The sequence below is a fragment of the Myotis yumanensis genome, unplaced genomic scaffold (assembly GCF_028538775.1).
Source record: "Myotis yumanensis isolate MYYU_CA2020_CCGP unplaced genomic scaffold, mMyoYum1.0.hap1 SCAF_8, whole genome shotgun sequence".
Lineage (NCBI taxonomy): Eukaryota > Metazoa > Chordata > Mammalia > Chiroptera > Vespertilionidae > Myotis > Myotis yumanensis.
In genome coordinates this window covers 49,693,196-49,719,464 of record NW_027223759.1, presented here as the reverse complement: position 1 = coordinate 49,719,464, position 26,269 = coordinate 49,693,196, and the positions used below count along the sequence as shown (strand labels likewise).

At 36.9% G+C, this 26,269-nt stretch overlaps 1 protein-coding gene across 3 annotated transcripts in view; it reads right to left on the bottom strand.

The window, feature by feature from the left end:
* Positions 1-26,269, bottom strand: part of LOC139015265 (sodium channel protein type 1 subunit alpha) — a 133,678-nt gene that overhangs the window by 65,045 nt on the left and 42,364 nt on the right. For all 3 annotated transcript variants that reach the window (XM_070422819.1, XM_070422820.1, XM_070422821.1), the window contains exon 3: positions 13,232-13,544. In XM_070422819.1, coding sequence (XP_070278920.1) covers positions 13,232-13,495 — 264 coding nt within the window. In that variant the 5' untranslated portion in view covers positions 13,496-13,544. The remainder of the gene's footprint in view (positions 1-13,231; positions 13,545-26,269) is intronic.

Below are 26,269 nucleotides of genomic sequence, written 5' to 3'. Positions count from 1 at the left end.
AACTTCCACTGATTTTAGGTTGTATTCCCTTTATCCTATATAATAAAAGCCTAATATGCTAAGTGTCTGGTCGTCTGGTCTGCTGTTCAACCAATCAAAGTGTAATATGCTAATGGTATGCTAAGGCCGCTCAACTGCTCGCTATGACGTGCACTGACCACCAGGGGGCAGACACTCCAACCAGAAGGTTAGCTTGCTGTTGGGGTCTGAGCGAGACAGACCGGACATGCCCTGGAGCCCTGCCATGGTCCCTCTCTGGCTGGGCAACCTCCCATGTCCCTCACCAGCCCCAATTGTGCGGTGGTGGGGTCCCTCAGCCTGGCCTGCACCCTCTCGCAATCCAGGCTGAGGAACCCCCCTCCAAGTGCATGAATTATGTGCATCAGGCCTCTAGTTTGTTTATAAAATTCAAATAATGTGTGGAAGATAATTATTTTTAACAGTACTAGTATTTACAAGAAATATATGTACATTGTGTAAGTGCTTGCAATTTGAATTTATAATGATATTAATGAAGTTTACTTCACAATAATGTTTATTCTTTTTAATTGTTCACAATTCATAGAGATGGCCAAGGCATCCTTGCTAGGACTCCTCTGCTTTTCTCAGGTGGAAACATATATACTTACCAAAAAAATTCATAAATGTCGCTTTAAAGGGCTTATGGGTTTATTTTAAATAGCCTTCCAATAAAGCAGACTTATAGAGCAACCCAATATATAGAATCTTAAATGTGTTACCATTTTTATATCAGTAAGTTCCATTTAGAACTGCAAATTTACTGTTTGCAACTGATTTGATTTCTATTTTCTCATCTCTGTATCTATCATCCTTATAGTTGTTTGCATAGCCAAGAAGCTAAATATTTCATTTACAAGTTTCAAGAATTAATGGGACTTAGATACATGGTTCTTCAAATAATGGTATTAATAGTATTGAAGGGAGAATAGAGTCAGAAGGGAACACTTTATTTACAAGTAAAGTAAATCTAGAATTTTCAAACATATAGATAGGTAATTGCCCTCCCCATTTAACAAATAAGAAAAGGCTTGAAATGAGAAGAATTCAAAGACTAGCCAAGATGTTATGTACCTCAAATTGTATAAACAAGTACAGGGTGGGACAAAAGTAGGTTTACAGTTGTGAGTACTCAAAACAGTAAAACAGTTGTGTAATAACTTGTGTTATTACTTATTAAGTATTGTGCTATTTCCCATATGAATAACTGTAAAGCTACTTTTGCCCCAACCTGAATTATATAAGTTTAAGCAAATCAAGATTTACCAACTGTTCAATTGAGTGTGATGTTTTACACTTTCCCCTCAAATTTTTATTGTGGTAAACTACATAACATAAAATTTACCATCTTAACCATTTCTAAACATACAGCTCAGTGTTGACTTTTTCTTACACAATGTATTGGATAGCTTATTACAGTGAAGTATCTTGACATCCTTTAAATCTAAATTAGTCTTATAAAAATTTAATTAAAACAACTCAAGATACATTCTTTTGCCTGAAGTCACATCAATACAAAATGAAAAGTTCAAAATTGGTGGTGGAAGAGAAAAGGCTGATCCAATAGCATCTAGCTTGAAACAGGCTTCTCTTTATTGCCCAAGGCTGTAGGGAATTCATGAAATCAGTTTAACGTGAAAAATTTTGTGCTTGAAAACAAATTTCAAAATATTGCAGTTTGATTGAATTAGAAAAATAAGATTCTATATATGAAATACCACTTTAAAGATATATTTGTAGTAATGTAACTCTTTATAGCCTATATAATAAAAGCCTAATATACTAAGTGTCCAACTGTTCAATCATCTGATCGCGATGACACACACTGACCACCAGGGGGTAGATGCTCCAACCGATAGGTTAGCTTCCTGCTGGGGTCCAGCTGATTGGGACTGGGTGAGACAGCCGAACATGCCCTGGAGCCCTCCCATGGTCCCTCCCTGGCCTGATCGTGCATTGGTGGGGTCCCTTGGCGTGGCCTGTGCCCTCTCGCAATCCAGGACCCCTTGGGGGATGTTGGAGAGCCGGTTTCAGCCCGATCCCCGCAGGCCAGGCCGAGGGACCTCACCAATGCACAAATCCATGCACCGGGCTTCTAGTATTAGATATTTGTCAAGTTTTTCCACTTATCTCTTCATGTATAGTTAACTAAAGTAACATTTATTGAGTCCCTGAATAATAAGCTATTAATAAGTATGAGCATTGCAGATACCTGGAAAGTAGCATGAAACTAGTTTTAGGTTCAACTTTTAATTTAACTAATTTCATTGTAAAAAAATGTATTTTGTTTAGCACAATACTTGCAAAGCTCTGTGTTATGGCTTATAGAGGAAGCAAAGATACATACGTCATTACCTCAAGAAGCTCATAAACTAGTGAATGCTCAACTGTCTCTACTAATAGAAGAAAGTCCAAAAGGATGAGTGAAGGTTTTCATAGACTAGAGCTGCCCAATAGAAACATTATGTGAACTACAAATCTGAGCCACATATGTGACTTTAAATATTCTAGTAGCCATGTTTTAAAAAAGCAGATGAAATTCCACTTAATAATGCTTTCTTTTTTAAAAATATATTTTTTATTGATTTCAGAGAGGAAGGGAGAGGGAGAGAGAGATATAAACATCAGTGATGATGAGAGAGAATCATTGATCAGCTGCCTCTTGCATGCCCCCTACTGGGGATCGAGCCCGAAACCCAGGCATGTGCCCTTGACCAGAATAGAATCTGGGACCCTTCAATGCACAGGCCGGTGCTCTATCCCCGGAGCCAAATCGGCCAGGACAATAAATGCTTTCTTTAATCCAGTATTTCCAATATATTACCATTTAGGAATGAAATCAATATTTAAACTATTGAGATATTTTACATCCTTTTTCATACAATCCTGTCTTCAAAGTCGACTTGCCACACTTTCCGTACAATAATCACACGTGGCTAATGTCTACTCTGTTGGGCAGCACAGACCTAGAGGTAAACCATTCGTTGTACTGTAAGGTCCAACTCTCTTCAGGAAGACTGCCAGGTAAAATATCATTTCTGACTTTAAAGACAAACCAAGAAAGATAGGTAAACACTCCCAGTCAAATCAGTCATCAGCAGCTTAATAATCTGTAAGGAAACATTAGAAAAATATAAGTAGGATTCGTTGGAACTTATGTAGTTTTTAAAAGTGCAGACAATGGAGTTGGGTGCCAGGGTCAAAATCTGGCTCTGGTGCCTTCCAGCAGTGAGATTCTAATCAACTTACTTGACTTTCCTGTGACTCACTTGCCTGTTTTGAAAAATGTGAATAAGAATATTTAGCTTATAAAGGTGTTGTGATTTCAATACTCATGCCTAGTATTCTGAATTTTAAAACAACAACACTCAGGCCCTAGCTGTTTTGGCTCAGTGGAAGGGTCCTGGATCCCTGCAGGTCCTGGATCCAGTAAAGGGCATGTGCCTTAGTTGCAGGTCCTGGTCGGGTCACGTGCGGGAGGCAACCAATCAATGTGTCTCTCTCTCTGTTTCTCCCCCTCCCTTCCACTCTAAGAATCAATGGGAAAATATCCTTGGGTGAGGATTAACAAAAAAATAATAATAATGACTCAGGTGATTCTGCAATAGCAGGGCTGTGAATCTGTTTTGGTTAACTAGTGATCTTTTAAATTGCTCAAATTATCCATGATTATGTTGTACACATGGATTAATTAGCAAAAGCTATAAGTAACAGAGAAAGCTTAGCAATGATCATGAACAATAAAAAAATGCAGAATACACTATTGGTTATTAAATTTATGCCTCAGCTTCAAAATTTAAAACAAGCAATTTTCAACTTTTAACATACATTGTGTTCCAAAAATGTGTTTGGAAGTCAATTGTTTAGAACTTTATTTTCCCACAACAGAGTACTAGGTTGGGCTGCAAGGTACACCTCTCTTCCCTTGATGATGCTCTGGCATTGGCACTAGGAGAATTCCCTTGCTCTGTCTTCTGCCAGAAGTGGGATCAAACTTTTTCCAGCTCCAGGCTGCTGGCTTAAGAAGAGGTTCTAGTAAGGAGGGGTAGAATGAGTCCTGGCAGGAGGAGAGATGCTTCAGAGATTTGGGTGTAGAGAACTGCATGGAGAAGTCAAGAGATTCCTATTATTGCATATCTCCGGGGACATTTCTCATCCTAAGGAAATTCCATGGCATCTAATTCTGTTTTCCTTCCTGGGGGCACTCTCAATGGTCTCACCTACTTCCCTGCCTATTTGTTATAACCTGTGGGTCCAGGCCAAGATTTCCCTCCTTTCCTGGCTCACAGAGGGATGGGAAGCTTTCTCACAGGTTCTCCACCTGACCCTGAAGTGAGCATCAATATTAAAATAACTTTGTTTCTTCCCTAGTCTCATTCTGCTTTCCCTTTAGTCTAGGGATAATCAACCTAAACAACAACCTGTGGCACTTGCCTGCTGGGGCCCTCCAAGCTTTAATACACAACCTTTACCTAATTACACGTGTGACATTTAAGCCAGCAATTACAATCACAGTGTTCATGGAGGCTGGGTAGCAAGGGGTGTGTGCCAATGTTTGGTATGCAAAACAGAAATCCTAAACATGCATGAGTGTGTGTGTGTGAGTGTGTGTGTGTGTGTGTGTGTGTGTGTGTGTGTGTGTGTAGGCATGGACATGTGTATAATCTCCAGATTCATACATCTCTGAAACTAATTCAAAATTTTAAACAATATTGCATGAGTCTACAAAACATATCTCTGAGCTCAATGCTTCACAGACAATTTTTTTCTTTGCTGTAAGCTCCTGCAAAGGAGAAGAATTTGTATGTAGAGAAGTCTGTAAAATTGCTGTCCTTGGCCTGTAGCTGGGGGAAAAAGGGGTGGGGGGGGAAAGCCAGTGCAGGAGATGACCCATCGGAGGTGCCAGCTGGGCTCTCATCAGCCAGGGGTGGGGACACCTCTGCCTCTATCACAGAGAGAAAAACTATAACCACAGGTGAAATGATAAAATCTGGGGATCAAACATTTCTTAGCTCTGTATCTTATCCCATACTGTGAGTGTGGTATACTTTGACTTGTGCAGTTAACATTTCATTGACTGGAAAAAAACAAGTTGAGGCCCAGTTTCAGTGCAGACTTGTGTGAGAACTTTATGTCAACTTCTATATCTGAATGGAGAGAATTACAGTAGTACTAACCTCAGACTTCTTTTGAGTATGAATGAAATACAACTTGTGAATGCCCTTAAGTTCTAAACTACCATAAAATGATAAGGATTAAAAGATCCAAAGTGTGTGTCTGTCTGGCTTTCAAGTATATACACATATGGACACATGTTTCTGAAAGCAGTGCCACTTTTCACATTGGAACTTTTTGGTTCAATAACTTTCCTCCCAAATTCCATATTTAGGAAACAATGCCATTAGCTTGTTCCCTCTGATACTTAAATGTTACACCTCCAAAATAGAGTCTGATCCTACCCATTATTCTCCATCTTCATTGTCAAAAATCTAGACCAAGTGTCCAGAGGACTCCTAATTGATCTTTTAAAATGTAAAGTGGCCCAGCTGTTGTGGCTCAGTGGTGGAGTGTCGATCTATGCACCTTCCCCAGCTCTCGGCTGTCAATGTAAGAACTTATAATAATTTTGTTTGAGCCCGGCTGGCCTGGCTCAGTAGTTGAGTGTCAACCTATGAACCAGGAGGTCATGGTTTGATTCCCAGTCAGAGCATATGCCCGGGTTGCAGGCTCAATTCCCAGAGTGGGGCATGCAGGCAGCAGCCAATCAATGATTCTCTCTCATCATTGATGTTTCTATCTCTTTCTCCCTCTCCCTTTCTCTCTGAAATCAATAAAAATATATTAAAAATGTAAAGTGGACCGTGTTACTCCTCTACCCAAAGCTTTCTGATAATTCATTTTGCCCTTAAACTTCAAACTCTTTCGGATGTACTAAAAGGGGCCTTTTACCTGGCCCCAGGCCCACATCCCAACCTCATCCTATTCTCTTCTTAGTACAGTCCAGCTCCGTTACACATCCTCTGATAGACTGTTCTTTCTCTAGAAGATGCTTCTTTCTCTTCTCTTTTCTGTCCTTCCGATCCCAATTTGAATGCCATTCCTTTACAGCGGCACACAATTGAAGTGTCCCGAATCTGTCCTCTTTGAAAAATAAGGTGCTTATCAGACAACTAAAATCTGGTGGGAAATGAAATTATCTACTTATTTTAGAAGCCAATGCAGACCCAATGAGTCTCTAAGATTTTAGTTTTTACAAAGGCAGGGGATGCTCCTGATGGAGGAAAAATAGTGAGGGACAAGTCAGCGTTGGGAAATACTGCCAGCCTGGGAGAAAAGGACTACGGCTAGCAAAGTGGCATGGATAGAGGGTCAGGAAAAGCAGTAACGGGCTTAATTAGATTCTATCACTGGCTTGTCTTTTCCACTGTATCGTTACTACAAGTGCAGACCCAAAGTGGCATGGCAATGGCCTATGGAAGCTAGAGATCAGGTTTAAATCTAATCTCTCTCACTTAATATCTTTGTGATCTTAGGAAATTACTTCACCTCAGTTTCATTATTTTTAAATACAGACAAAAGCAATCTTGGAAGGACATGCGTTTTAAATAAGAACTGTATGTACCTGATACATTTTGTATAGAATACAGAGCTCTAGTTTTTGCCTGCCTCACATACCTTTTTAAATAGGCCTCATCTCTTCTTTTTAGAAAAACCACCACCCCATGTCTGCCCTTGTGGCTTCTGATGAGCTGACTCACCCCTTGGCAACATAGGTGAACATGTGACACTGTTCTGGCCAATGAGACCATCACAAACCCTTAGCCATGTGACCTAATTAGAACCAATTCCAGGGCTTTTGTTAGAGCTTTTGAAGAGACAGTTCTTTTTCTTGGAGTTACTAAGCTGCAGGATGTTAGTTTAGTGCTACTGGTGGCTATTTGTGCCATCGTGTGGGAAGGGCCAGCCTACCAATGCAGCTAGCTTGGGTGAAAATAGAACCCAAAATGGAAAAGGACTGTATCCTGATGATGATGTTGTAGGTACTGGATCTTTCAATGTTAAAACCAGATTCACCTACATCTTTCTTTCTTTCTTTTTTAAACTAGTTTCTGATGCATTTTGGTCACTTTGACTTGAATGGCCTCTTACTAACATAGCAGGTACTCAATAAAGGCTAACCATTATTTAATTACCAATATCATCACCTTGGGATTGTTTCTGAGACAGAGGCTTAGAGGTAACAAAAAAGGGGCTTAAGGAAAAAATTATGGGTGGGGAGGAGAAAGAGTTGAAAGTCAATTATACTATGTTAGATGTAAGGGAGATATTAGGTGACTGGTAATTCAACAGGAGCTAGTAATATGCAAAAAAATTGTAAATTGGGAACTATGATAAGTCATGGAATCATAATCTTTTAATTACTATCTACTTTTCTGATTTATTACTAAATTATTTTTTGCAAGAAAAAAATGCCCTAAACCCAATTAAAAACAAAGTAAATAATTTTATCTACCCAATATAATAACTAAAAATTCCTGTAGCAATAACAGACCAGGCATGAATTAAAATAGCAAATTCATGCATGACTCTTCATGCAGGCCTGATAAAGGAGTATGCACCTTTTTAATTTATTTTATTATTTTTTATTTTTTTAATATATTTTTATTGATTTCAGAGAGGAAGGAAGAGGGGGAGAGAGAAAAATATTAATAATGAGAGAGAATCATTGATTGGCTGTCTCCTGCACATCCCCCACTGGGGATGGAGACCACAACCCAGGCATGTATCCTTGACCAGAGTCGAACCTGAGACCCTTCAGTCTGTAGGCCGACACTCTATCCACTGAGCCAAACCAGCTAGGGCTATGCACCTTTTTAAAAAGAGCTGTTAAAAAGAGAGAATAAGTTGTTTCTATATGGTCCATTAGACATTTTTAAAGGATAAATTTCTACTTTCCATAATGAACAAACATCCATTCTTACTACAATTCTAAAATACCTCATTTTATTGTCAGTGCACTGTCACACTGTCAAAGGATATTTCCTCCCATGGTGCTAGTGAGTCATCTGTAATTTTAAGAACATGAGAAGGGAGACGTTTTCTGTAATAAAGAGTGGGTGAAGAATTTGAATGCATAGCCAAATGGTACAAAATCAACCCAAGCTATAAAAGTAACAGTGAGAAGAAAAAAAATCCCATGGAGGGGGGTGTGGGGGAGGTGAGTTCACAAGCTCAAATATGCCTTGCCACACAACTAAAGTAAATAAACAAATAAAAGGAATCAAACCTTGAATGATGTTCTGAAGAACACTGGGCCAGAGCTCACATGGTATGGGGAATTCTATGACAATATTCTGATAGCATTCTTTTTTTCTTTAGTTCTTACCTTGGACTTCTGAAGGCTTAAAGCATCTGAGAGTCTGGAAGTTCCTAATGCTTCCATGCACCAGGAATGCTCATGAGATGGTGTCACTGATCATAGATTAAACTACTTTAACAATTTTAGTAAAATTTTTAACATTATGTAATTTGCACACTTTAAACTGGAGCAAAGAAGATAAAAATATGTGGGCATATGCCATCTGGAAATACACCATCAGCAGTGACAATTCCATAAGCTCCCTGAAATTGTCTTTGTAGAAGATGACAGAGAGCTTAGAGTTGTTTCTATTTCTTACACAATACTTTCCATATATGCTGCATATATGTAATTTAAACAAAAGTATAACAGAAAAAAGAGATCCTGCAACTGTTTTTATAGTAGTACTAGAGACCCAGTGCACGAATTCGTGCATACGTGGGGTCCCTCGGGGTGGCCTGTGGGCATCGGGCTGAAACCCGCAGTCCAATGCTGCCTGCAGCTCCTACCTGCCACTCCCACTCATCCTGGACCCACTGTGCCTGCCACGGGCTTGTGCCCAATCAGTCCCGATTGGGAGAGGTTCATGCCACCACAGCAGTGCTCCCCAGCCATGAGCCCTGCATCTGGAACCCTTCTGAGGGGAGTAGCCTGCGGGATCTGGCTGAAACCGGCTCTCTGACATCACCCGAGGGGTCTCAGATTGCAAGAGGGCACTGGCCAGGCCGAGGGATCCCACCGGTGCATGATCAGGGCTGGAGAGGGACAGCGGGAGGGCTCCAGGGTGTGTCCGGCCCATCTTGCTCAGTCCCAATGAGCTGGACCCAGCAGCAAGTTAACCTACCAGTAGGAGAGTTTGCCCCCCTGTGGTCAGTGTACATCATAGCGAGTGGTTGAGCAGCCTTAGCATATCATTAGCATATTACACTTTGATTGGTTGAACAGTTGACTGGTCACCGGATGACCGGACACTTAGCATATTAGGCTTTTATTATATAGGATTGCTTTGTTTATTCCATATATTATTAAGAAAGAAACTAGAAACTGTATATAGATAAGAATGACCCCTTAATTATTGTACTTGAGAAAAATTTTAGGAAAGTCACTGGCCTAACTGAGGTTTACATATTCCAACTCACTCAGGCAATACCATCCACATCCTCAATATCAGTAATAGTGGGAAATCTCATTCTAAGAAGCATTTTCTCTAGTGACATTTCCACAATTAGTCCCTATCGCTATGCCAGAGTACTGTGCATGTGTATTGCATTGTTTTAATGATGATCACTCTCCCAATCTCAGATATTCAAGTCACTAAATAAAATTAGTCATCAAATATCAAAAGAAAAATTTATTGTTTTTAAAAGGTTATTATTTTGCTAAGCATTCAAACCTTAATCATAGCAAACAAATTCAGAACTTAAGATTATTCCTGCATATGAAATAATACAATTATGAAAGAAAATTTAAGACTAGAAAACTGTATAGACAACTAGAGAAAGTTTTAAAATATGAAAACGCAAAATAGTGAAATTTCAAACACAACTCAGTCAGGTATCCTAAATATACCATATTGGTTTTAAAGAACTTATAAGAAGTTTCATTTGCATTGCTTTGAATGACTTACATTTGAAGACTCATTTAATGTCAGCTCAATGTGAAAGCAATGGAAGTGTCTTACCTTAGAGAAAACTCCTTCCTGATAACAATATTTTTCTTATCAGGTTGTTCTACTTGCTCACTGTGATTTGTTCCAAAATTCCAAAATATTTTCCTTCCTCACACAATGTGCATTTGAAGATAAGGATAGAAGATGTTAATGGCAAGTCTGAATGTGAACCTAACAAAGTTTATAAGGGTTACATCAGCACAAGAATCTGGCTGACTAGTCATTTCATCAGAGTTGGTCTTTCACACCCAGTTTTAAGACCGTTCTTTTCAGTATTAAAAAGGGTTTGCATAATTTTGTTTTCCCTCTGCCTTTATATTCTTTACTAGAGGCCTGGTGCACAAAAATTCATGCACTCGGGAGGGTCCCTCAGCCTGGCCTGCACCCTCTCACAGTCCAGGACCCCTCGGGGGATGTCCACCTGCCAGCTGTAAGCTGGCAGTCAGACATCCCTCTGGCAGCCCAGGAGCCCTTGGGGGATGTCCGACTAATGGCTTAGGCCCACTCCCCCTAGGGAGCCATTAGTTGGTCATCCTTAGAGCTGCTGAGAAGGCAGGAGAGGCTCCTGCCACTGCCACTGCATTCACAGCCTTCAGCCCAGCTTGTGGTTGAGTGGAGCTCCCCCTGTGGGAACACACTGACCACCAGGGGGAAGCTCCTGCATTGAGCGTATGTCCCCTGGTGGTCAGTACATGTCATAGTGACCAGTTGTTCCTGGTCGTTCCACTCTTAGGGTCAATTTGCATTTTACCCTTTTATTATATACTACAGGCCTAGTGCACAAAATTTGTGCATGGCAGGGGGGGGGGGGGGGGGGCGTCCCTCAGCCTGGCCTGAACACTCTCCATTCCGGGACCATTGGCTCCTTACTGCTCACCTGCCTGCCTGCCTGATTGCCCCTAACCACTCTGCTTGCCTGCCTGATCGCCCCTAACCCCTCTGCCTGCCTGCCTGATCACCCCTAACCACTGTCCTCTGCTGGCCTGATCTCCCCTAACGGCTCTGCCTCAGCCCCCGCCACTGTGGCTTTGTCCAGAAGGGCGTCCGGAAGATGTCCCGTCTATTTGGTCTAATTAGCATATTACCCTTTTATTAGTATAGAGGATTATATATCACTCATTATGAACCAATAATATTATTTTGGGGACATCCTCTCAAGATAACAAATTTTATCAGTCTGAAAACTTTAATTTAAGCAGGAGTGGGAAACCGTTTTTTTTGCCAAAGGCCATTTGGATATTTTTTTAAACATCATTTGCATCATACAAAATTATCCACTTAAAAATTAGCCTGCTGTCTTTGGTCAAACGTTTAATTAACTCACCCCCTCATGCCTTGGCAGGGCCAGACCAAATTATTTCTCGGGCCTTACACAGCCCACAGGCCGAGCATTCCCCACCCCTGATTTAAAGGGAAATATGAATTAGGTTATCTGATTTTCACATGAAGAATCTCTGCTTTTGTCAAACTGCATTTTGTTAGTTTGGTCTTTATCAAAACCTTCATTTGAAAAAGAAAAAAACACCATTCATTTGTTGTTTCACAAGTAAGGATACAGCATATGAGCTAGGATGCTAGATTCCAGCCCTGTTTGATGAAGACCCTGTGTAGCTTTAACAATTTTTAGAAAGTTTACTGCTGGAGAGATGGGGGATGGGTGTCTTTGAGTAGCAAAAGGCCTTCTGGGGATCAATCCCCCTAACCCATAATATAAGAGCAGTCTTTGAACAGACTGAATATGTCCAATATCTACAAACAAACTAACACACTCCATGGGGTGAATAAATTTCTGTCTAGAACACAGCTGAGTCATTACCTCAATAATGAAGTACTTTTCAATAAGTTGAAATGTTTAAATAACTTGATTATCTGCATTTTTACTTTCCTCATACAAATAAACCTCTCCTAGTTTGTTTAATTTGGGCTTTAGCATTGCAGGTGATATGTTAAATTATATTCCAAAGGATTGATTTAATGATAAAGTGCAACTTTTCTTATAATTTGAAAGGCAGTTATGAAATGGATAATCTCTTACCTACTAAGATTTGGCAATATTATAAGTAATGTTAAATAGAGAAAAATAAAACCTTTGGAAAATGAATATCTCTTCCTTTAATGTAAAATGGGCAAATGCTTGGTAAAAAGTGTGTTACACTTAAACCAGCTATATCCTGAAACTTAAAAGAAAAAACACACACACAAACACAGTGCTAGTCATCCTTTTGTGAGGGTTTTTTTTTTAATCTTTGAAACTATAGCAATGAGAAGTGATTTATAAGACTGTCTCAAATCCACATATTAAAATTGCCAAACTTATGCATTTGACAAAGGCTAATTTCATGTTATTAAGAACTGTGTCAGCAACAAACAGAGCCTAGTGTATTTTAAGGTCCATGTCCAACTAAAATATTTCATTTGCTTAATTACAATCTTTGTGCCTTACCCTTCTACCAAGAGTTCAAAAATATATTGTGTCAGATGAAAAAGATAAAAATATGTTGCAATCCAAAATCAATACAATAATCATTTTTTGTTTTATCCTTTTCTGTAGGCTCTTCTTCTTGTTTTGGTGAAATCATGGTCTTAATAAAAGATTGGGTGCTTAATACAAGGTACTTATTTCAAGCATGGATACAGAAAATGCAGGCATTAAAATATCATTATACATTCTTCAGAATACTATATTTTTCTTAATTCTTATCAATATAAATATATTTTTACCAAAAGTTGAATAATTTTTTAAAATTGGAGTTTATATAGTAATGTTTCAGAAATTAACTGATTTACTTATAACATGCTTTAGAAATTGAAAACACTTGTGGCATCAAATTTTGTTCCATAAGAAATTAATAGTAATATTTTTGAAGTCTTAATGTGATAATTCCAGGATTTTCAAGTACCGAAAACATAAAATTTTATAGTAAATATAATCTTGGGGTAGAAATTTTTAATTCATTAAATTAGCTGCCTATAACTTAAATTTGTTATTAGGTATCTGTGGTGGTGCATTTGGAAAGCTCCATCAGTTATGATATATTCATTCTCACATATGTGCATAAACACATGCAAACATGTTTTATTTCTTAAACAGAAGGATATTTAAGACTGTGCTAATTCAGCCTGTGTTGGTGCTACAAACATCCAAGGTATGCAGCAGCAAAAAATGCCTGATAAAAAACACTCACTTTTTTATTGATGTAGTACGGGTCCAGGTCCTCCAAAGGTTCTGACACCATCCCTGGAGGAATGTCTCCATAAATAAAAGGAAGGTTCCTTCCAGCTTCCAAGTCACTATTTGGCTTTGGGCCATTTTCATCATCATCTTTCTTGTCTGGTTTGGGACTCTTAGCTTTTTCTTCTGCAATGCGCCTTTCAATAGCCGCAAGAGATTCTCTGGTGAAGAAGTTGAAGCTGTCAGGTCCTGGTGGTACAAGCACTGTTTGCTCCATCTTGTCATCCTGCACATTTTAATTACCATTTACTCCACATATGAAAGTCCTAAAAAAAAAGAATGTTGATATTTCTTAAGGAGATTAAGAGAAGACTTAATATCTATAAACTCTTGCATTAAACACTAGAGCATTGACATTTTTGTTTCCAATTACATTGAAATGTAATTATTAAATGTGAATCTTTTTTGTAGTAAGAACATTTAATGTTAGATCTACCATGTTAACAAAGTTTTTAAGTGTGTAAGACAGTATTGTTAACTATAGGCATGAAATTGTACAACAGACTTTTAGCACTTATTCCAGTTACTTCAGGAGTGAAAAAAAATCACTAATTGGTCTTAAATGAGAGCTTTCTCTTCAGTAAACCCTAAATATACTTGAGTCCTTGATATAAAACTGGAACAGACATAGACCTGAATAGAAACTCCCCATTTTTCTCTCACCCAGATCCTGGCAACCACCATTCTACTCTCTGCTTCTATGGTCCTGGCTTAACAGACATGGTTTCTATCTAGGATTTTATTAAGTGTACCAACCTTGTTTATTCAGTCTTATGCTTTGCAGATACAGGAACTGTGCCATAAGTTAAGAAAGTGGTTCAAGTCTAGCCTTAATTAAAGTACATTAGGCTAAATACCACCATGTCCCTAGTGGGCTGTTCACTCTGTAAGACACACAGAAGATGAGGATGTAACCCCATAGAGACAATGGTTAGTTCATCAACAGGATGAAGTGGAAAGGGAGCTATCTCTTAGAGGATATAAAACCCAACCTTCTAGTACCTGGCCGGTGTGGCTCAGTGGTTGAACATCGACCCATGAACCAGAAGGCCACAGTTGGATTCCAGGTTGGGGCACATGCTCAGGTTTCTGGCTTGATCCCTGGTGGGGGGCATGCAGGAGGCATCCAATCAATGATTCTCTCTCAAGATTAATCTCTCTCTCTCCCCCTTCCTCCCTGAAATCAATGAAAATATATTTTTAAAAAGTCCAATCCTCTTGTCCTAACAAGTGGCCCCTGGCCAAGGTGGTCAGAACAGTTTGCTGCAGCCAGCCTTAATGACTAATCAGGCTGTTCTGATTGAGTCTTCTTTTCTGAGATTTGAGACAACTAAAACTGTGACCTGGTCATGTCATTAGCCATGTTGAGATTGTCGTACTTGAACACATACAGAAAGAGACAAGTAAAGACTGGACAAATGCCTTTGATATGACTAAGAATGACAGAAAGACTAGACTAGAAAGAAAGTACTAGATTGGGTCATGGTGGAAGATAGCTAAAGTTGCTGGAGACAGCAGGGTTCTCCTATTTCAGGGGAGAAAGTATGACCAGAAAGAAGACAGGATACCATGAGCTTAATAGGAACTGCACTATTTTTCTTCACTAAAGCAATAATAATATTCTTGCTGAGACTATAGTCCTATAGTGCTATAGTCCTATTATGAGAACTTGAGGCAAAACTCTCAACTCCAGATAGCAGAGTCAGACCTGATCTGATGCCAGAGGCCAAATCCCAAATGTATTATTTTCAGGCATATTTAATATGAGCTCAAATTTCACAGGTATTACTGAGCCAAAACTTCACAAAGCCCATGCTACTATTTGGCCTCAAGGTTTATTTGGATACTGCATTAACTCATTAAGGTCAGCAAGCTATGATACGGCTAATTGCATCTTTTGTATATATGAATTCCAATAATAAGATTGTAGCTGTAACTGATCTTTGACAAAGGGACAAAGACAATATAAAAGAGCAAGCATGGTCTTCTCCAAAAAATAGTGCTGGACAAGCTGGACCTCCACATGATTTTATATATATACTAGAGGCCTGATGCACGAAATTCGTGCAAGAGCCTTAGCCCGTCCCCTGCCCACAACCGCCATGGCCAGGGGCCTCTGCCCCCTCTGCCACAGTCCCCGCCCACTGTGGCTTTGTCTGGAAGGAAGGACATCCTGAATGACGTCTGGCCTAATTAGCATATTATGTTTTTATTATTATTGAATATATATACATGTTATATATATTCACTTTACAAAAATATATATATACATGTTATATATATTCACTTTACAAAAATATATATACATGTTATATATACTCACTTTACAAAAATATATATACATGTTATATATATTCACTTTACAAAAATTAACTCAAAATTTATCACAGATCTAAAGGTAAATTTTAAAAATATAAAACTCCTAGAAGATAAATTAGGATAAAATTCAGATGATGTTTGGTTTGGCAATGACTTTTTAATGAATACTGAAAGCACAATCCATTAAAGGAATAATTGATAAGCTAGACTTAATTAAAATTAAAAACATCTGCTCTGTGAAAGACAATATCAACTAAATAAAAAGACAATTCACAGAAAATATTTGCAAAACCAAAGCTGATAAAAGACTCCTATCCAAAATATACAAAGAATTCTTTAAGCTCAACAATAAGAAAACAAGCAAATTGATTTAAAAAGTGGGGCAAAGTCCTTAAAAAATAGCTCACCAAAGAAGACATGCACATGTTAAATAAGTATATGAAAAGATGCTCCACATCATATGTCATCAGGGAAAAGCAAATTAAAACAACAATGAGATACCACTGCATACCTAATAGAATGGCCAAAATCCAGAACACTGACACCACCACATGCTGACAGGGATGTGGCTCATTCATTGTTATTGGGAATGCAATACAGCCACTGAATGTTACAGCCACTATTGAAGACAGTGTGGTATTTTCTTACAAATGAAAGCTTACTCTTACTATACAATCCAGCAATTGCCCTCCTTGATATTTACCCAAATGAGCTGAAGACTTATGTCCTAAAAGACCTGCACATGGATGTTTATAGCAGCTTTATTCAAAATTGCCATCATTGGAAGCAACCAAGATGTCCTTCAGTAGATAACTGGATACAGACAAGGGAATATTATTTAGTGCTAAAAAGGAATGAGCTACCAAGATATGAAACCACATGCGGGAAAACTTAAATGCATCTTACATAAGTGGAAGAAGTCAATCTGGAAAGGCTGCATACTGTCTGATTTCAACTCTATGACATTCGGAAAAAGACAAAACTATGAAGACAGTAAAAAGATCAGTGATTGCCAGGTGTTGGGGGAGGGAAGGATGAATAGCTAAGGCACAGAGGATTTTTAGAGCAGTGAAAAATTTCTGTATGATACTGTAATGGTGGATACAGGCCATTATATATTTGTCCAAACCCATAGAACGTTCAATTCCAAGAATGAACCCTAATGTAAATTATGAACTTTGAATGATAATGATGTCTCATTGTAGGTTCATCGATATAACAAATGTGACATTTTGGTGTGCACTGTGGATGGTGGATGGTGCTTTCGTGGGGACTGGGCATATGTAGGAACTCTAATTCCTACTCAATTTTGCTATGAACCAAAACAAGTCTATTTAAAAGGGGAAAATACATTTGATGAAAATTTTATAAATAAAATAAGAGTTTTTTTTTAAAGTTTTGAATAAACTGAAAAGAAATATAAATGGATGAAAAGGCACATCTTATTCTTGGATAGAAATACAATATAATAAAGATGAAATTTCCCTGAATTGATGAATAATTTAAATGTAGCCCCTATAAAAATAACAGAAAATTTAGAACTATACAAACTTATTTGAAACTTCATATGGAAAAATCAACCGAACAAAAATAACCAGAAAATTCTTAAATTAAACTCTGACTTAAAATTCCTCTTTATTGTAGAAGCCATGGTAAATCAAAGTGTTTAAAATTTCCAAATAATAGATTAATATATTTTTTCCAATGATTTGTTTATTTAAGCTTAGTTTTATCAAATACTGGGATAACATTTATATGTGAGCAATTTAACCCATATTATAATGATATTATATTGAGGTTAATGAAAGTGTTTCTTAACTCTAGGTATACCTTATATTCAAATCGTTTTAAGAATAAACTCTATATTACAGTAATTACAAGAATAAAATTTTAAAAAATGTTTCATATGGAATATCTAAAAACTTAAGTATAATGAATATTAACACTTTGTCAGTAATATTATAGAAAAAATTCTGAATTATATTTAAAATCTGTACATACTTTGCTAAAAAAATACAGAAATAAATTGTGTTTTCTATCTACATTATACCTCACTCTTTTTAAAAATATATATATTTTGTTGATTTTTTTACAGAGAGGGAGAGAGAGGGATAGAGAGTTAGAAACATCGATGAGAGAGAAACATCGATCAGCCGCTTCCTGCACACCTCCTACTGGGGATTAGCCTACAACCAAGGCACATGCCCTTGACCGGAATCAAACCTGGGACCCTTCAGGCCGCAGGCTGACGCTCTATCCACTGAGCCAAACCAGTTAGGGTGATATACCTCACTTTTTTAAAAAATGTATTTTTATTGATTTCAGAGAGGAAGGGAGAAGGAGAGACAAATAGAAATATCAATGATGAGAGAGAATCATTGACTGGCTGCCTCCTGCAAGGAAGGTAAAGCCTGCAACCTGGTCATGTGCCCTGACCGGGAATCGAACCAGGACCTCTTGGTTTCTAGGTAGACTCTCAACCACTGAGCCACGCTGGCCGGGCATACCTCACTCTTTAGTGTAAAATTTTTTACTGAATACTTTAAATGGTCCTAATTTCTGAAATTATACCTCATTAGATATGGGAGAGAGACACCTCACAGAATCTGTAGTTTTGGCTTTCACCTTTCTCTGTACATGAGAACAAGCATTTAAATATGTGTTTGGATTGACAGAGGAGCCCTTTCAAAAGAGAAAAGCAACATAACTTTCTTGGTGAGAAAATACTTCAAAGAGATGGCATATTTCCCTTATGAATAATGACAGGCACTTAGAAAAAATAAAAAAGAGAAAGAGAGAGAGAGAGAGAGAGAGAACTAACAATAGCTAGAAACATAAAAATAAAAGGTAGTATACATTAACAGACAGCAAATTTGAAAGAACAACAAAAGGATATTGGGAATAAGTAATGTAATGGGCAATAGAAAAATGATGATCTCTTTTTTTTAAAAAAAAAAAAAGACAAGCAAAACTAAAGTAGAAACCAATTAGAAAAGAACTCCTAAAGAAGAAAAAAATTCCAAAAGAAAATAAATGGAAGCCAGAGGCTGTGGGAAAAAAATTTTTTTATAAATAAGCAAAGTAGAATTTGCGAGTGGAAAGAAATAGTAAAGTAAAGCAATACTATGATCAATATTAATATAGGTGAAAGAAGAATAAGAGGAGGAAATTTATTAGAATGTACAAATAATAAATAAAAGCAACAATACATTCTGGTGATATAAAACTGGTGTAAAAGAGGAGACAAGTCAGTAGCATTAGAATGATATTTTAATAATACTACACATTTGCAGTGGGGTTATCGTATCCAAAAGTTACTAATGATAATGTTCTGCATCACTTCTAAGACTTTCCTATTTCATTCCATTTACTACTATAATAAATATTTTAGTCTGGATGAGGTTTTTCTTCTGGACATTTCATATCTCTCTTTCGCAGCGATTACACATGTATTACATGTTGGACTTGAGTAAGCATCTATCACAGCCAAAAGACTTTGTCCTGAGGTGGCTTGGTGAGCAATATGGTTTTGGTTACCTTCATAGCACAGATGGAGAAGCTTCATTTAACATAAACATAACTAATGAGGTCTCACCGTTCCGACTGCTTTGGGCATCTGTATTTTTCCACCCACATAGATTTATCTATAATAGCTCAGAATGGAGTATTTCATTTTCATTGTGGCATTTCACACAAAGGTCTTAATCTTATAAATGCTTTTGTACTTGAATATGGCCATTTATACATTAATTACTATTCTACTTCTTTTGGGGAGCACCTCTGGCCATGGCTACTCAGGCCTGCATGGGTAGGTCTGTCTAACTCTGGAGTTTGGTTAACAGTCCCTTTGGGTTTTCACACAAAGCTACACTTGCCAAACACACCTCTATACATATCTGTCTTAGTCTTCAGTTTAATTTTTGTCTTTGTTCAGAATCCATGTGAGAAAGAGGGGTGGTCTTTACATGTTGTCCTTAAGAGACTCCCAACATCCACAACTTTGCATTCTGATGCCACTGTGGATTTAGTAACATAATCCAGTAACTTTTCACGGGAATTGTTTTTGTTTGTTTGCTTGTTGGTTTGTTTAACAATGTCCTTAAATTTCATGCTGTTTTTAAAACTTAAAAGTAATCCCCTCCCTCCATTCCTCTCCCCCAACAATGCTGAGACAATTATTTCATCTTTTCATCCAAGCTTCTACTGCTGCTATTGTGATCTATTAGAATATTGCTATTATTTAATGCCTTATATGACCCTGAAAGAAATTTATAAGGAAAAAAAATTGACTAGTTGATGAGTGAATTAAATATGTTGTCTCAGAATGTCATGGTTATAACCTTTAAGTGTTTCCTTTCTGACGAGAGTATATATGTAACCCATAATGTACTGTAATCTTATTTTGATGTTGATGTGGATCAGGTCATTAGAGTTTACAACACAGGCTTTCCGAAGAGAAGATTTAGTTTGCGTCAACCTTTGAACTTCTGAAATGTTAAATAAATTAGTTTAAGAAAATCACACAAAGATAAGTAAATCATAAAATCAAGAAATAGCAAACATTGAAAGCCAAGTTAGAGATCATCAAATCCAGTCCTCTCGCTTAACAGAGAACAAAGTGACATTTCTTTGTTTAGAATTTGGGTGCTTCCTACAAAATAAATATGTGATTTGCCCAGGGTCACACAGCTTATTAATGATAGAACTGGAATCAGAACTTTTATTTCCTGATTCGCAAACCAGTGCCTGCCAGTTTCGAATAATTCTGAAATAATTTTTAAGTACTAAAATGACTGTAAACTTAAATAAAATGTATGCAAATATATCACAGTAGCCATATTAAACTAGTATTCACTCAATGAATTGTATTCCTTGGAGAAACACAAAACAAATCTAGTAAATGAAGTATTTTGGCAGAAATAGAGGCGATCTTTAAAAATCTGAAAAACAAGAGACCAAAAGGAAAATACTCATAATATTTGAATTTAGAAATTGTATCATACAGGTTTGAAACCTGATGAACTATATTTCCACAGTCAATTTATATTTTACTTCTAAAACTTTTTAAAAAAAATTTGCTAAACCTGGTTATTTTTAGTTATCAATTGAGCAAATCACTTTCTGTAATTCACCTGTCCCACTTAATCTCCCCAAAGGTTTCCTAACACCAAAGTTATAACATAAGCATACAATATTTATGGATCTTGACCACCTTATACTATATAATTTGAGGCGGGGAAAATGCATATGTCTGCAATTCTATCTTTAAGAGGGCTTGATTTTCACGCTGAGGAGAAAATAGACTGCTGCCAAAATGATTGCCAGCTCCTTGTAGAGTCCCTCTGCTATTCTGGGACACACACCATCTGGGCCTGGCAAATTGTGGAGAAGTATTTGAGATGCTTTTGCGGTGTTTCTGCCACCCACTTACAAAAGACTGTTACTGCCACTAATAACAAAAATGACCAGGTACCATGTTATTCTTACAGTTGAGATCTCACATAACTCTTTTTTTTAACACCCAAGGAAGAAATTGCTGTGCATAGAATTTCACAAGCCTAGGAAATATTGCTTTATAAATTTCTTTTTTAGAAATAATTTAGTTTAGTATGTTTATGATATGTATTTCATTTGGTTTATAATAATATCCACATTTAGTATTACAATTGGGATTAACTAAACAACATACTTCATACACGTGTTTAAAACATTTACATTCTTTAATAACTTTATTATCCACCCTTAAGTTTTCATGGTAAATGCAGATTACATTTAAAATAAGGTCACATAACTAACATATGTCTACCTCTTCATTTGTGTTTTTTAAGAGTGTTTTTCAGGACATTCTAATAATAAATCACAAACTACAAAATTCACTCAATCCATGACTGCCTTTGCCAATCCAATATCTATAAAATGCATTGTTTAAATTGACTACACAATTAATTACTCTGTTGAATAGAAGGTCTATATTAACTTCAGATACTAATGCAAAGTTAACATAAATAGCGTGATATGGTAAACTAAAATAAAACACTGCATTTTAGGCATGTTTGGAATCAAGAAATATATAACACGTCACTTTTATTAATAAAATTGTGCAGCTTGGGGCATGTTTTTTTGCCTCATTGTATAACTACTAAATTAAATGTTTAGAAAAGCACAATAGGATCTAACATTCCAGTCACATCAGTTGAAGTTAACTTTGAATATAATCTGAGTTTAGGAATATGTTTGAGGCAGTATTTGATGAATTTAAAAAAATACACAGGCTCGCCCGATTGGCATGGCTCAGTGGTTGAGCATTGACCTATGAACCAGGAGGTCACGATTTGATTCCCGGTCAGGGCACATGCCTGGGTTGCGGGCTAGATCCCCAGTGTGGAGAGTGCAGGAGAGGGCCAATCAATGATTCTCTCTCATTGTTGATGTTTCTATCGCTCTTTCCCTCTCCCTTCCTCTCATAAATCAATAATTAATATATATTTTAAAAAATACATAAGCTCACTCAAATCAGTTCCCATAATGTGCTTAACTACATATATATATATGTGTGTGTGTGTGTGTGTGTGTGTATATACACATATATATGTGTATATATATATATATATATACACATATATATGTGTATATATATATATATATGGTGTTGTAGCCCATAGGCTTGTACTCTTGCTCCACACAGAACTTTCTTATGCAAATTTAGTTCTAATAGATATTATCCTGTCTTAAATTCTATTTTTCTTTGCCATATGGTAAGTTTTATTTGGCAAAATAATTCATTGGGTCCAGTTTTATGTGCATTGCTATTTTCAGATTATGCCTTCAACTATACCATCGGATTGTTTCCTGAACTCCGGAAACCACTCAACCCAGTAAGACATAACTTGCACTTAAGTAAAATGATGCTTTGACAGTATGAGGTACTGAAATATATGTGTCCTACATTTAGACTGAGAGCCTTAGCCATTAGAAAATCATTATGTGGTGGCATAGTTTACTGAAATATAAATTTGTGTGTGCTGTGCTTATAATTTTTTCTTTCTCTATCAGTTCAAGCAAATTGAATTATGAGGTCTCTAATACCTCATTTTTTTTTGAAGGTATATCTGGAGGAAAGGAAAAACAAAATCACAGGGCAAATAAGTTAATTAATTTCATGTGGCCTCAATATGTGTAAATAATGGTGTTTATACTAATGACGTTGGCTTCCATTTTTAACAGAAATCTCACATAGACAATTTTGAAAATCCAGTTCTTGGCATGGATCATATCTGTTTGCTCACGTGCTAATTAGTTAGGTTTATTTTATTATAAAATTTATCAATGTGAGATTATTCTCAAAGGTTTGGGTAGTGCATCTTTCTACATCAATGACTTTTCTCCTCTGTTGATTTTATTACTTCACTCTTGACACCATAGGTCTGATACATGCATATTTCACAAGGAAAGAAAGAGAAGGTAATTTCAGATGACTATGGATTAAACTGCTAAACCTAAACAGCCATAAAACAAAAAGAAAAATACTCTTAAACATCTGTGTGCATCATAAACCTATATGTATTTTTGTGAGAGACAGGCAATTATATTTTCCCTTCAGTCTTAGAGGTGATGCAATAAATCGCTAGCAAAAGCATAAGGAAAAGTAGGAATTGGCAACACTTAGCTCTCCTAATACACAGTCAGGCCATAAAGTCTTCCCTAGTCACACAGTTGACAGCTTATACAGGTTTGAACTGCTCAGGGCCACTTATACATGATTTTTTCAATATAATACAGTATATAATACATATCACATATAAAACCTGTGTTAATCAACTGTTTATTGTAAGGCTTCTTATTAACAGAAAGTTATTAGTAGTTAAGTTTTAGGGGAGTCAAAAGCTATATATGGATTTCTGACTGCATGGGAGGGTTAGTACACCTAACCTCATGTTATTCAAGGGTCAATTGTATTGTCTCTACCACTCACTGTGCAGAGACAGGTATTTTCTTATAAAATGTAACTATATTGTACACTGAACATAGCAACAAAAATTTTTTTACCTCCCCTATCACCCAGAAGAGTAATATGTACCGAATATTTTGGTTAATTGGACAATTGTTCATTAAAATTCATCTTTTAAGCAAAATTCTCCAAACATATTCTATAATTTCAGAACCTAATATTTAATATTCCAAAACCTAATATTTTATATTATCTATTGGTTCATTCATACTTCTATTTGCCATTCCTAATCAAATAATCCAAGTTTAAAATTTCATGTTCCTAAGATTTGTGCTTAAAACAGCACAATTTACCAAAATTAACTCAAACTACATTTACATTCTATTTCAGCTACTAGTACTTTATTGCACCACAGGCTGCATGAAACAGATATCAGGACATAATGAGCTAACCTGCATTATATTTTTGTTTTTTATCCCCTCCTGAACAATGATTTTAATGGGAAAGAGAACGAAACAGCTGACTAACTGAAGGGGCAAGTTATACAATGCAGAGTTCTGAAGCTACGTACCAATGCAGCAGAGAGAGGCTGCAGCGAGGCTACAAATAAAACCATTTCTGGAGTAGCACTGTTTGTTTTCAGCTGAGGGGAAAAAAAGACATGTTCTTTTCCTTTCTCTTTTTTAAACTCACATAACTAATCTAACATTACTGGCTATAAGGAAAGGTATTTACCTTGGGAAATTGTTTAGAAAGTTTTTGAAATTAGAGACATAGAACTTTTAAATATTTTAATCTATTCACCAAAGCAGAGGGGCCTTACAGGAGAGACTTTGATGCTACCGATTTGAATAAAGAAATGAGTGCTAAACTTATTGTGGGCTTAATTTAGTTTGAGGTTCATTTTAGAAACAGGGCTTAGAAACAGGGCTATAAAAACTCAGGGATTGAATAGCACTGCTAGAGACATTAACTGAGCTGCAGAGAAGGGGCTGACTGGCCTGTTACATTTGCAGGCATTACTCAGCACTTTTGGACATTTTCACAAACTGATAAATCTTGCCAGCTGCATAAGCAAGTTGAGACCCTTTTTACTGCTGCTCCATTGTTCGTTTTTCCGCCAAAGAGAAAGGGAGAAAAGACAACTTCAGCATTAAGGAAAAAGGCAAATTGTGCAACTATTCAATAAGAACAAAATCAACTCAATCTCTTGTGTCCTATATTCTCCTCCAAATCCCCTAGAAATATACCTATAATCATTCTATCTGACACATTAGAGAACCAAAATGTGTGCCGCACTGTGTTTGGTAAATGTTGTTTTTTTTGAATGAATGAATGAATGAATTCATAATCAATGGCTTATCCTAGGTCATCTGCTCAGTACACAGGTCATAAGACAGCAACATCACTATCCTAGTCTCCCATCTCATTCTAACACACATATTATCACTAAACTAAGAGAACTAAAACATATGGCCACAATGAAAATTTTTAGAGCTTCATTCAGATAAAAATTCTCCTTTCTTTGAAATCCAAGACTGTAACATAAAAATTTAATTAAGGGAATATTTTTATATTTGTGAACTAAAATTATATGGCATATTGCTTATTGTTTTTCTAATAAACACTGAACTTTGAGGATATAAAAATCATCTAGAGAGCTCTTTGAAAATACATAGTCTAAGGTCCCACCCTAAGGTTTTGTTTTAGAGCTCTGAAATTGGGTCCAGAGTCTGTTCTCAAAACACCTGTTCAGGTGATTAGGATATAGGGCTTGTACTTTATCAATAGGCAAGTATTGTGAGACACTAGTATAGAATAATGGACTGAGTGAACATCTTTAACGAATATCAAAAACAAGTCTTTGATATGTAAGGAATTAAGTTAATTAATGCAAGTATTATTTTGTTGATTAACGATAAATTCATGATTCAATTAATTAAAATGTTGGAAGGAATCATTTTTGACCTAGAGCAGGCATGTGCCCTGACCAGGAATGGAACTGTGACCTCCTGGTTCATAGGTCGACACTCAACCACTGAGCCACACTGGCCAGGCCAGAGATTTATTTTTCTTAACCATGAAAGTTCAGTGGTACAAGCAATGGATTTAGAATGAGAATATCTTGGTTCACATTTCTGTGCTAATTCTTAAAAAAATTGTGACATTAAAATAATCTCTTGACCTCCCTCAGCTTCAATGCCACCATTTATAAACCATAAACGGTTGTTATAATAACTTTAGGTGTTTCCCAGCCTTCACACATTTTTGGAAATTGTGCCCCATGTGTAACTCATGCTGAAAGATGAAACTAGACAACCGTGTTTGTACCACCTCATGTTCCCATCCCATTCCCAGAACCAGAGTCTGGTAGACTAAATGAGGACACAGATCACAGGGGAACCAATCCATAAGCTTAACTGTGACAATAGGATTCTCTTTCCAGAGAATGTTTAAATTGGAGTAAGACTGAATGAGTCAGAATGTTGTTGGAACATGAACTGAGTGATCTAAAGTTGAGTGTGGGGAAGTGATATCTGGCCATGAGCAAGCAGAGGACACCAGCCAAAACAGCAAAAGAGAGATAAGCAGGAACAAGAAGCAAGCATGAAACCACTGAGATTAAAAAAAAAAAAAAAGGGTTATTTTGATTTGGTTCCTGACTTCTCAGTTCCAGTTCAGGCTCTTTATGGCTTAGCTATGTTTTGGTCAAAGTGCTTTCCA